Source organism: Haematobia irritans, chromosome 3 (genome assembly GCF_050003625.1).
Source record: "Haematobia irritans isolate KBUSLIRL chromosome 3, ASM5000362v1, whole genome shotgun sequence".
NCBI lineage: Eukaryota > Metazoa > Arthropoda > Insecta > Diptera > Muscidae > Haematobia > Haematobia irritans.
In genome coordinates this window covers 21,579,958-21,592,607 of record NC_134399.1, presented here as the reverse complement: position 1 = coordinate 21,592,607, position 12,650 = coordinate 21,579,958, and the positions used below count along the sequence as shown (strand labels likewise).

General features: G+C 35.5%; 1 protein-coding gene across 1 annotated transcript; it reads left to right on the top strand.

Annotated features, from left to right (window-relative positions):
• Window positions 1-1,094: 1,094 nt before the first annotated feature.
• LOC142229148 (coiled-coil domain-containing protein 42 homolog) lies at window positions 1,095-11,922 on the top strand. Its single transcript, XM_075299685.1, has 5 exons — window positions 1,095-1,292; window positions 1,360-1,684; window positions 11,100-11,231; window positions 11,321-11,608; window positions 11,671-11,922. Exons 1-5 carry the CDS (start codon window positions 1,182-1,184, stop codon window positions 11,829-11,831), a joined length of 1,017 nt encoding a protein of 338 aa, XP_075155800.1. The 5' UTR covers window positions 1,095-1,181; the 3' UTR covers window positions 11,832-11,922.
• Window positions 11,923-12,650: the final 728 nt, after the last annotated feature.

Genomic DNA, 12,650 nt, shown 5'->3' with positions numbered 1-12,650 from the left:
GGTCGCTGTCCACTCAGCCGACTTTCGACTGGACTCAGGAGTGTAGTGATGGAGCCATGTTTCATCCATTGTCACATATCGACGGAAAAACTCGGGTGTATTACGAGTTTTTTTTGATGTTTTCGTCGGTAACCAACTCTTTCGGGCGTCCACTGTGTTCACCGTCCTCCGTGCTCATTTCACCACGCTTGAATTTTGCATACCAATCAATTATTGTTGATTTTCCTGGGGCAGAGTCCGGAAACTCATTATCAAGCCAAGTTTTTGCTTCCACCGTATTTTTTCCCTTCGGAAAACAGTATTTTATCAAAACACGAAATTCCTTTTTTTTCCATTTTTTTTCACAATAACGATAGTGCGTCTTTTGTGAAGCAAAGACGCTCTATCTCACAAACTAACAGACGTCAAATTTTGACACGAATCATTTGAAGGTTGGTACTATATAAAAATTATATGCATTCAATACTAGCGACGCCATCTATGTGTCAGACCGGGGACTTATCAGCCAACCTGTTACTTGTTTAAGCTCGATTAACTGAAACATGTTTTAGTTTGGCTGAAACAAATAAAAATGTCAATTTAGGGGCTATCTCGTAACACAACTAAAACAATATTTTATGAATATCTATAATATTTGCCCAAAAATCTGAATATTTATCAAATATAGGCATAAATAGGCTTTGGAAAAATTTATAACCAAAAATTTTATAATTTGTTGTTCGTTAGACTCTGAAGTACTAAAAGATAACAGCAGCAGATAAACTGCAATGAAAACACTTCCAAAATTGTGTCCAACTTTTAATAAATTATTTTTTGTTGATTTTGTTTTTGATCATAAAATGAAAACTGGTTATTCCGGTTACTTGTTTCAAAAAATACCGTCCACGGGCTTTGGCAAAACGTCCGGGTTTTTAAAACCTAGAAAACTAGACTATCAAAAAACCCGGTTTTTGCGAATTTTACTTTTTTCTGGGCATTTCGAATCCAAATGTATCTGACAGCAGGCTGTACATGGGCTACGTTGCTGGGGAGTTGTACGCCATGGTTGTACTATGTATGTTAATTTTTTTATGGGTGACCATGGAAACCAACCATGCATGGAAACCAATAACTCCAAAAATAAATAGAAATAAAATCTCCCTCTATATTGCATTCCATAGACAAAAATATATTTATAAAAGATGCCTCGTTTAAAGCCCACAACCAAAGTTGATGTTATTGGAAATTTGGATTTGAGTCCCGAAAAAGCTGTAGGAGATTACATTGAGTCCAAACAGCAGAAGAAATATTTCGTGTTTGTAAAAAGAAAAAAAATAATTTCAACAGATATATATTAATAAAAATTAATCCATGTTTTTAGTAAAACCCCCCAATTGGGATTCTGCTGGTGATTCCATAGAACTTCTCTATATACGCAATGAACGCGAATATGCCGCCATGATGCGTCTTCAGGAAGAGATGTTGGCAAATGCAAAATCCCAAGCGGCCAGTAATTCGGCCCGTATACAAAAACTTTACAAGATCCATGCCAATTTGCGTAAACGTTTTATCGAGGTCAATAGTTTCATTAAAGATTGTATGGATAAGAAACGTGTTGCCGAAAAGAAAGTGGCCGAAGAGACTGCTATGCATGAGGAAATGAGGAAAAAAATTGAAAAATATAAGGAAAGCATTGCGGAACTTTGTAAGTAATGAAATAGTTGTGTAGCTGATTTAATGGTACGTACCAGAGACGTATTTCAGCCACACTAGGGCAAGCAAACATACAAAGGTATGTGAACAGGGGCACTCCCCAAGGAGGAGTTCTATCACCTCTTCTTTGGAATGTTGCTATAAACAACCTTCTGGTTTCTCTAGAAAAAGAGAGGATAAAAGTGGTGGCATACGCAGATGATGTGGCGCTAGCAGTCAGGGGAAAATTCCCATCCACAATCAGAGATATTATACAGAGAGCTCTCCGGTTGACTGAGAAATGGGCGAAAGATAATGGCCTTGGTGTAAATCCAGCAAAGACAGAAATAGTCATGTACTGCAAAGATCGCAAAAACTCACACGGTTAGGCCCATTTCCTTAGGGGGTACTGAAATTCCCTTTGGTGAGTGTGCAAAATACCTTGGCGTTATTTTGGACAGGAAGCTGAATTTTAGGCTTAATATTGAAGAGAGGGCGAGAAAAGCCACGGTAGCTTTGTACTCGTGCAAAAAGGCAATAGGGAAAAAGTGGGGACTAAGACCAAAAATTGTGCATTGGCTATACACGGCAGTGGTTAGACCTATAATGCTATATGGTGTTGTAGTCTGGTGGCCGGCACTTCAGAAACCGACTTGTTTAGATAAAGTTCAGCGTATGGCGAGCTTATGTATCTCAGGCGCATTTAGTAAGACAGGAACAGACTCCCTTAATGTCATGCTACATCTATTGCCTTTAGACATTTTGGCCAAACAGTCAGCTGCAACAACGGCTGTGCGGTTGCGCGATCTATCGCTGTTGTCGGAAAAAATGTACGGTCATAGTTCGGTCCTCAAAGTAATGCCAGATGTGCCTAACGTAGTGGATTACACCCTGGCAAAACCACTTTTCGACAAAAAGTTTGAAACTCTAATTCCCAACAGTGTGGCGTGGTGTACACAGACCCCGGGGAATAAAAGATATATAGATTTCTATACAGATGGCTCCAAATTGAATGGACAAGTGGGGTTCGGAGTATATTCTAAAGATCTGGAAATTCGAATAGCGAAAAGATTACCTAATCACTGTAGTGTTTTTCAGGCTGAAATATTGGCAATAAGAGAGGTGGTGAATTGGCTGAGAAGTAATGTTCCAACAAATATTGGCATTAATATACACTCAGACAGTCAACCTGCAATAAAATCCTTGGACTCTGTGTTCCTTAACCCAAAAACGGCCATAGACTGCCGCAAATCTCTCAACGAGATGGCTGAGCAGTACAATATTCACCTAATATGGGTGCCTGGTCATAGGAACATACCGGGGAACTGTGAAGCAGATGTGTTAGCAAGGCTAGGAACTACCTTACATATTCCAGGGGAACTAGAATCTGTTGGTATGCCTCTGGCCACCTGCAAGCTCTTACTGCGTGAGAAGGCTGTTATGATGGCCAATATTCGATGGGAAAATTGCAAGGGTTGTAACGACACCAAGCAAATATGGCCCCATTTATACTTAAACCGCACACTAGATATGCTAGTGTTCTCAAGGCGTCAGATAGCACTCCTGATATCTGCTATAACGGGTCGCTGCCTGATAGGCGAATTTGCAAAAACTATAGGTGCGAAGTATAATGACTATTGTATAAGCTGTCATCACGTGGAGGAAAAGGAATCAATTAAACACCTCTTGTGTGAGTGTCCTGCTTTTTGTGTAAGGCGTAAGCGAATTTTAGGAGCATATAGCTTTAGATTACTGGCTGACCTGGAAAACGTTAACTTCAGCAGTTTGTTAATGTTTTTGGAGCAATCTGGTTGGTTCCACAAAAGTAAATAATAGAGAAGGTTCAGTGGTTAAGACTAGAAGTGCCCATATGTAATAGGTACTTTTAGTTAAATGTGGTATCACAATGGACTGAATAGTCTAAGTGAGCCTGAAATTTAATCGGGCTGCCACTTTAACCTAACCTAACCTAACCTAGGGTACTATCACTAAAAGATAGACCGGCATCAGGGATGAAAAATGCACTGCATTTTTCAATACTTTTTCAACGCAGTACCCGTAGTATTAATGTAATAAACTCTTTAATCAAACTCGGAAGACTAAGGCTATGGTCACACTAGGCAAATATTTGACCAAACTGAGGGTCAAACATTTTTCCAGAACTATTTTCCAAATATCTGGATACGGTTTTTGGAAAATATGCCTACCATGATGTTATATATCCAATATGAGCTAAGAATGTCTGTTGGTTTGGCTGTGGCGACGGATTCTGTTTTGATTTCTGTCAAATATTTTCCCAGTGTGACCATAGCATAAGTCAGTTAAAAAAGTGATGGAAAATTTTTTAATTTTTAATTAAAAATTTGTTTCAAACAATCAATTTGTAATTAAACCAAAAACACTATGTCAGTTAAGGGAGTAATTGAAAATAGTTAAAAAAAATAATTGATTTTTACAATCAACATCAATAGAATCAATTAAAAAAGTAATCAAAATTTGATAATGAAATCAATACATTTTTATACCCTCCACCATAGGATGGGGGTATATTAACTTTGTCATTCCGTTTGTAACACATCGAAATATTGCTCTAAGACCCCATAAAGTATATATATTCTGGGTCGTGGTGAAATTCTGAGTCGATCTAAGCATGTCCGTCCGTCTGTCCGTCTGTCCGTCCGTCCGTCTGTCCGGCTGTCCGTCCGTCTGTGGAAATCACGCTAACTTCCGAACGAAACAAGCTATCGACTTGAAACTTGGCACAAGTAGTTGTTATTGATGTAGGTCGGATGGTATTGAAAATGGGCCATATCGGACCACGTTTACGTATAGCCCCCATATAAACCGATCCCCAAATTTGGCTTGGGGAGCCTCCCGGAGCAGCAAAATTCATCCGATCCGGTTGAAATTTGGTACGTGGTCTTAGTATACGGTCTCTAATAACCATGCAAAAATTGGTCCATATCGGTCCATAAATATATATAGCCCCCATATAAACCGATCCCCAGATTTGACCTCCGGAGACTTTTGGAGGGGCAAAATTCATCCGATCCGGTTGAAATTTGGTACCTGATGTTAGTATACGGCCTCTAACAACCATGCAAAAATTGGTCCATATCGGTCCATAATTATATATAGCTCCCATATAAACCGATCCCCAGATTTGACCACCGGAGCCTCTTGGAGGAGCAAAATTCATCCGATCCGGTTGAAATTTAGTACGTGGTCTTAGTATACGGTTTTTAACAACCATGCAAAAATTGGTCCATATCGGTCCATAATTATATATAGCCCCCATATAAACCGATCCCCAGATTTGACCTCCGGAGCCTCTTGGAGGGGCAAAATTCATCCGATCCGGTTGAAATTTGGTACCTGATGTTAGTTTACGGCCTCTAATAACCATGCAAAAAGTGGTCCATATCGGTCCATAATTATATATAGCCCCCATATAAACCGATCCCCAGATTTGACCTCCGGAGCCTCTTGGAAGAGCAAAATTCATCCGATCCAGTTGAAATTTGGTACATGGTGTTAGTATATGGTCTCTAACAACCATGCAAAAATTGGTCCATATCGGTCCATAATTATATGTAGTTCCCATATAAACCGTCCCTAGATTTGACGTCTGAAACCTCTTGGAGGAGCAAAAGTCATCCGATACGGTTGAAATTTGGTACATTTTGTCAATATATGGCCTCTAACAGCCATGTAAAAATTGGTCCATATCGGTCTTTAGTTATATATAGCCGATGACTTATTACACAAAAATTGGTCCATATCGCCAAAAACAATCTACCAAAACTTTATTTCCATAGAAAATTTTGTCAAATTTTATTACTATAGAAAGTTTTGTCAAAATTTCATTTCTATAGAAAGTTTTGTCAAAAGTTTATTTCTATACAAATGTTTGTCAAAATTTTATTTAAATAGAAAATTTTGTCAAAATTTTATTTCTATAGAAAATTTTGTAATCTACCAAAACTTTATTTCCATAGAAAATTTTGTCAAATTTTATTACTATAGAAAGTTTTGTTAAAATTTCATTTCTATAGAAAGTTTTATCAAAAGTTTATTTCTATAGAAATGTTAGTCAAAATTTTATTTCTATAGAAAATTTTGTAAAAAATTTATTTCTGTAGAAAATTTTGTCAACATTTTATTTCTATACAAAATTTTTGTCAAAATTTCATTTCTATACAAAATTTTGTCAACATTTTATTTCTATAGAAATTTTTGTCAAAATTGTATTGCTATAGAAAATTTTGTCAACATTTTACTTCCATAGAAAATTTTGTCAACATTTTATTTCTATAGAAAATTTTGTCAAGTTTTTATTTCTATAGAAAATTTTGTCAAATTTTTATTTCTATAGAAAATTTTGTCAAGATTTTATTTCTATAGAAAATTTTGTCAAGGTTTCATTTCTATAGAAAATTTTGTCAAAATTTTATTTCTATAGAAAATTTTGTCAAACTAGATTATATACGTATTTAATCGGCCTTTTTTTGTTTAATATATACCCCGTATGGGCTAACTTACAATTTAGAAGACAGTGTTAAAAAGTTTTACGATACCTTGCCATCGGCAAGTGTTATCGCAACCCAAGTAATTCGATTGTGGATGACAACCTTTAGTAGAAGTTCCTACGCAATCCATGGTGGAGGGTACATAAGATTCGGCCTGGCCGAACTTACGGCCGTATATACTTGTTTAATCAAGTATTTATTATTTTATGCCCAATTAAAACTGCTATAATGATTATTGAGGACATTTCAATTAAAACAATTAGTTGGATCAATTAATTTCATGATTGAATCAGAATTGTTTTGTGTGTATATCTTGCGTCTATGTTAGATAGATAAAAAGGCAAAATAAATAGCTCTATAAGCCTCTAGTTCTTGATCGTTTTATATAGAGGGGTCTATAAATAATTATGAACCGATATGAACCAACTTTCTCATGGTAATTAGAGGGCCAAATTTCAACCGGATCAGACGAAATTTTGTTCCTTCATGAGGCTTCCGAATTTAAATCTTCTTTACATGCGAGCTATATATATTATGGACAGATATAGACACATTATTGCACGCCTATAGAGTAACATCACGTGCCAAATTTCAACCAGATTCGATTAAATTTGCACCTCCCAAAAGTTCCGGAAATCAAATCTGGGGATTGGTTAATATAGTGACCATGTGGTCATGACCATGGCTGTTAGAGGGCACATACTAACTTCATGCACCGAATTTCAACAGGTTCGGATGAAATTTACTCCTCCAAGAGATTCCGGTGGTCAAATCTGGTGATAGGTTTATATGGGGCCTATATATAATTATGAACCGATATGGACCAATTTTTGCATGGCTGTTAGAAGGCACATACTAACATCATGTACCGATTTTCAAACGGATCGGATGAAGTTTTTTCCTCCAAGCCAAATCTGGAGAACAGTTTATATAGGGGTTATATATAACAGGTTGGCTGATAAGTCCCCGGTCTAACAAAGAAAAACACATTTTTTTTGCCAAAATTCGTTTTTATTAGTCAACCTTCCAATTTTTTGATACCATTTTGGAAGTACTCCTTCGGTTTTGCTCAAAATTAGGCCTCAGTTTCGGCGATCACCTCTTCATTGCAGCCAAATTTTTCCCTGCGAGCATCCTTTTCTGAGATCTGAGAACAAGAAAAAGTCGCTGGGGCCAGATCTGGAGAATACGGTGGGTGGGGAAGCAATTCGAAGCCCAATTCATGAATTTTTGCCATCGTTCTCAATGGCTTGTGGCACGGTGCGTTGTTTTGGTGGAACAACACTTTTTTCTTCTTCATATGGGGCCGTTTTGCCGCGATTTCGACCTTCAAACGCTCCAATAACGCCATATAATAGTCACTGTTGATGGTTTTTCCCTTCTCAAGATAATCGATAAAAATTATTCCATGCGCACCCCAAAAAACAGAGGCCATTACTTTTCCAGCGGACTTTTGAGTCTTTCCACGCTTCGGAGACGGTTCACCGGTCGCTGTCCACTCCGCCGACTGTCGATTTGACTCAGGAGTGTAGTGATGGAGCCATGTTTCATCCAATTGTCACATATCGACGGAAAAACTCGGGTGTATTACGAGTTAACAGCTGCAAACACCGTTCAGAATCATCAACACGTTGTTGTTTTTGGTCAAATGTGAGCTCGCACGGCACCCATTTTTCACAGATCTTCCGCATATCCAAATATTGATGAATGACATGACCAACACGTTCCTTGATATCTTTAAGGCCTCTGCTCTCGATCTCGATCAACTTCATTTTACGGTCATTCAAAATCATTTTGTGGATTTTTGTGATGTTTTCATCGGTAACCACCTCTTTCGGGCGTCCACTGTGTTCATCGTCCTCCGTGCTCATTTCACCACGCTTGAATTTTGCATACCAATCAATTATTGTTGATTTCCCTGGGGCAGTGTCCGGAAACTCATTATCAAGCCAAGTTTTTGCTTCCACCGTATTTTTTCCCTTCAGAAAACAGTATTTTATCAAAACACGAAATTCCTTTTTTTTCAAATTTTTTCACAATAACAAAAGTTGCTTCACAAAAGACGCTATATTTCACAAACTAAATGACTTACATCAAATTTTGACACGAATTATTTGAAGGTTGGTACTATATAAAAATAATATGCATTTAAAACTAGCGACGGCATCTATGTGTTAGACCGGGGACTTATCAGCCAACCTGTTAAGTGGATCTATATTGACCAATTATTGCATAGTTGTTATACTAACATGGCTTACCAAATTTCAACCGAATCGAATGAAATTTGCTCTTCCCAAAGACTCTGTAAGGCAAATCGGGGATCGGTTTATATGGGGGCTACATATAATTATGGACCAATATGGACAGCTTTTTTCATGATTGTTAGAAGGCATATATTAACACCATGTACCGAATTTCAATCGGTTCAGATGAAATTTACTCCTCCAAGAGGTTCCGGAGGCCAAAACTGGGAATCGGTTTATATGAGTGATATACCCAACGGTAGTCCGATATGGCCCATTTCCAATACCGTCCCATCTATATCAATAATAACTACTTATACCAAGTTTGAGGTCGATAGGTTATTTCGTTCGGAAGTTGGATGATTCGGAAGGAAGATGATTTCAACAGACCGACAGACATCGCTACATCGAATCACAATTTCACCACGACCCAAAATATATGTGCTTTTTTGGGTCTGAGACAGGGCTGCCAATAAAATTTCAAGAATAATCGTCACCTTTTTCCGAAAAAATCGTCATAATCGTCACTTCCATTTTAAAAATCGTCAAAAAATCTGCAATGTTAATAATATAAAACCAAACTAAATTTTTGGTTAAAAACAAAATAAAAAAAATATTTATTTCATATAAGGAAAAGAAAATTAACACAACTATGCATTTCAACAAAACAATCATAATGAATTCAGTCGTGTATAAAAATAAAATTAAAAAAAGAACATTTTTATGCAATGCTATGGAATTCAAAAAATAATATAAAAAATATTTTTTTTTTAATATATAGTTTTACTTTAGTAAGTTTTTATTTAAAAATAAATATCTTTAATATTTACATATGTGTTACCCGATTTTCCAAAATTTTACAGTTTGCAAAAATTTTATTAAAAATAAAATTTTTAAAAATTTTCTTAGAAATATAATTTAGCAAAAATCTTCATAGAAATAAATTTTTGCAAGAATTTACTATAGAAAAAGTTGACAAAAATGTTCTATAGCAATAAATTTTTCGCAAGAATAAAATGTGCAAAAATTCTCTACAGATATAAAGGCTTGAGAAAGTTTTCTATAGAAATAAAATTGTGACAAAATTCTCTATAGAAATAAAATGTTGACAAAATTTTTTATAGAAATACAATTTAGACGAAATGTTCTATAAAAATACAATTTTGACAAAATTTTCTATAGAAATAAAATTTTGAAAAAAAATTAAAAAAAAAGAAAATTTTGACAAAATTCTCTATAGAAATAAAATTTTGAAAAAAATTTCTATAGAAATAAAATTTTAACAAAATTTTCTATCGAAGTAAAATTTTGACAAAATTTTCTATAGAAGTAAAATTTTGGCAAAATTTTCTATAGAAATAAAATTTTGACAAAATTTTCTATAGAAATAAAATTTTGCCGAAATTTTCTATAGAAATAAAATTTTGACAACTTTTTCTGTAGTCATAAAATTTTAACAAATTTTCTATAAATTCCATAAAAACATTTCTTTCTAATAAAACAAAATTTTTTTTGTAATTTTGTCGATTTTTGATAAAATTTTCTTCAAGTTTTGGTGGATTATTTTTGGCACGAGTGGCAACCGTGATACTAATACTGTAGATGTAAAGTGAGGTATAGCTCCTACATGTATGAAATCTCTATCAAAAACTAGCAATTTCTCTATCTGACTATTGTCAAATGTATTCTCTCTTTTGGTGGCTCTAAATGTGTAAACGAACTGATTCTAGTTCAAATTTTTTGAACTGAGCTAATATCGTCATTTTTGGGGCAAAAATCGGAAAATCGGCATTTGCAATTTTTTGAGTAAAAAATCGTCAAAATGCCGATAAATCGGCAAAATTGGCAGCCCTGGTCTGAGACCAATGGTTAGGTTAGGTGGCAGCCCGATGTATCCGGCTCACTTAAAATATGCGCTCTACAGACTATCAGTTATTCCGGACGACAGTGCTCGTGTCGATGGATATTACATTTACCGATTATTTAGTCATCGCCGACAAGTCGTATCGATCCGACACACTGTAAGATTCTTTACAAACACCGACATTCCTTCCGGAATAACTGATAGTCTGTAAAGCACATTAGACTATTCAGTCCATTGTGATACCACATTGGTGAACTTCGCTCTTATCACTGAGTGCTGACCGATTCCATGTTAAGCTCAATGACAAGGGACCTCCTTTTTATAGCCGAGTCCGAACGGCGTTCGACATAGCAGTGAAACCACTTTGAGATGCTTTGAAACCCTCAGAAATGTCACCAGCATTACTGAGGTTGGATAATCCACCGCTGAAAAACTTTTTGGTGTTCGTTTGAAGCAGGAATCGAACCCACGACCTTGTGTATGCAAGGCGGGCATGCTAACCATTGCACCACGGTAGCTCCCGTCTGAGACCAATATTTCGATGTGTTACAAAGGGAATGACAAAGTTATAAAAAGATACGGTCAACAGGCGGACGGACAGCCGAACGGAAATCGCTACATCGACTCAGAATTTCGCCACGACCCAGAATATATATGCTTTATTGGGTCTGAGACCAATATTTCGATGTGTTACAAAGGGAATGAGAGACAAGGTAATAAAAAGATACGGCACCGACTATAATTTTTTTGCAAAGTATTTTTCTCTGAGTGTATTATTTCTTTTTTTTGCAGCTAATTTTCGAGATGTTTTAAAGGCAACAGTGAAAGAGTTTGAGCCCTATGAACAAGTGCTACAGGAAGTAGTTGAGAAGTCGGATATATTTGAATCGGTTAAAGATTGCATGGACCGATGTGATGCCTTAAGTTCGTATTTCAAAACATCACCTATTTATATATGTATATAAATATTTTTATTGATCCAATTTTTGTTTTATTTAAACCATACCTTATAGTGCTGGCCCAAGTCGAGATATCACGTTTGGAACAGGAAAAACTCCAAGAAATCGAAGAAATGCGTCAGCGTATGGTTAAGGTCACCAATGAAGCTGCCCTCACAGTTTTGGGTTTGAAAAATGATCTGGCTGAATTGGAGAGATCATACAATCTAGCAAGGGCAGAATGTTCCAAATGGGAGAAAATTATGGCTAATGCAAAAGATACCGTAGCTAACCATGATTTGAATAAAGATCGAGCATTGGATGGTATACACAACATGTATCGACTACTCTGTAAAAGAAGAAGTATGCTTTCATTCTTATTTTTTTCAATTTCGATAGATGACTTTAAACGGTTCTTATTACAGATATTGATCCAGTCTATCAACGTAATGAAGTAGAAAAACAATTGGATTATATAAAAGATGAAATTGAACTTTTGATCGAAGTTAATATGGAATGTGAAAGACAGAAGGAAAAAGGAATGTCATCGAAGTTTTTTGCAGAAAAACGCAACTCCAAATCGTGAATTTATTAAAGCAATTATTTTGTGAAATTATTTAGAAGTGAAAACATTTATTTTCCAAAAAATACAATATGACGAAATTCATTCAAATTTACTTGACTGATTTTAAAATTGATTCAAATCGACTTTTGATGTTGGTCAAAATCGACTAAACCACTTTTAATGAAAAAGTGAATTTTGAATGAAATGAGGAACATGATGCACATTTTTTCTAAGATAACTATAAACGGGATACATATGTATACACGGATGAAAAAGACTGTTTTTCATATGTTTGGCTATAAACATTATATGTTTGGAACACAAATTTTTAAACACAATATTTTTGAGTGCAAGCATATAATGTTCATAAACTAGCATAACATGTTTGGGACATATATGTTAATATGTTAGAACATATTATGTTTGGGACATAAAATGTTTGTAAATATAATATGCTTGGATGCAAACATATATTAATTTAGTAATAGCCTATAAACATATATGTGTTTAGTAGCTTGGAGCGCTATTTAACAGGGAGCGATATTGAATTAAGTTGGTGGTTGTTGCTTGTTATTACAAAATTAACATTTTATTTTTCCTTGGGCAATTGATCAGCTACTTCTTTGATCCTTACAAACTGTGTGGTCCGCTGTTCGAATCCCCGTCCGGCAAAAGGTAAAATTAAAATAAAAAATCATACAATTGAATAATTTCTTCTACAATGTTTGTATTACAGAAAAAGGTGCTAAGAACTAAAAAATCTCGTGGAAGTGAGAAAGATGTGGGGGAATATACAATTGGGCAGAAACAAAATTTTGAGCATTCAGGTCGAAAACCTAT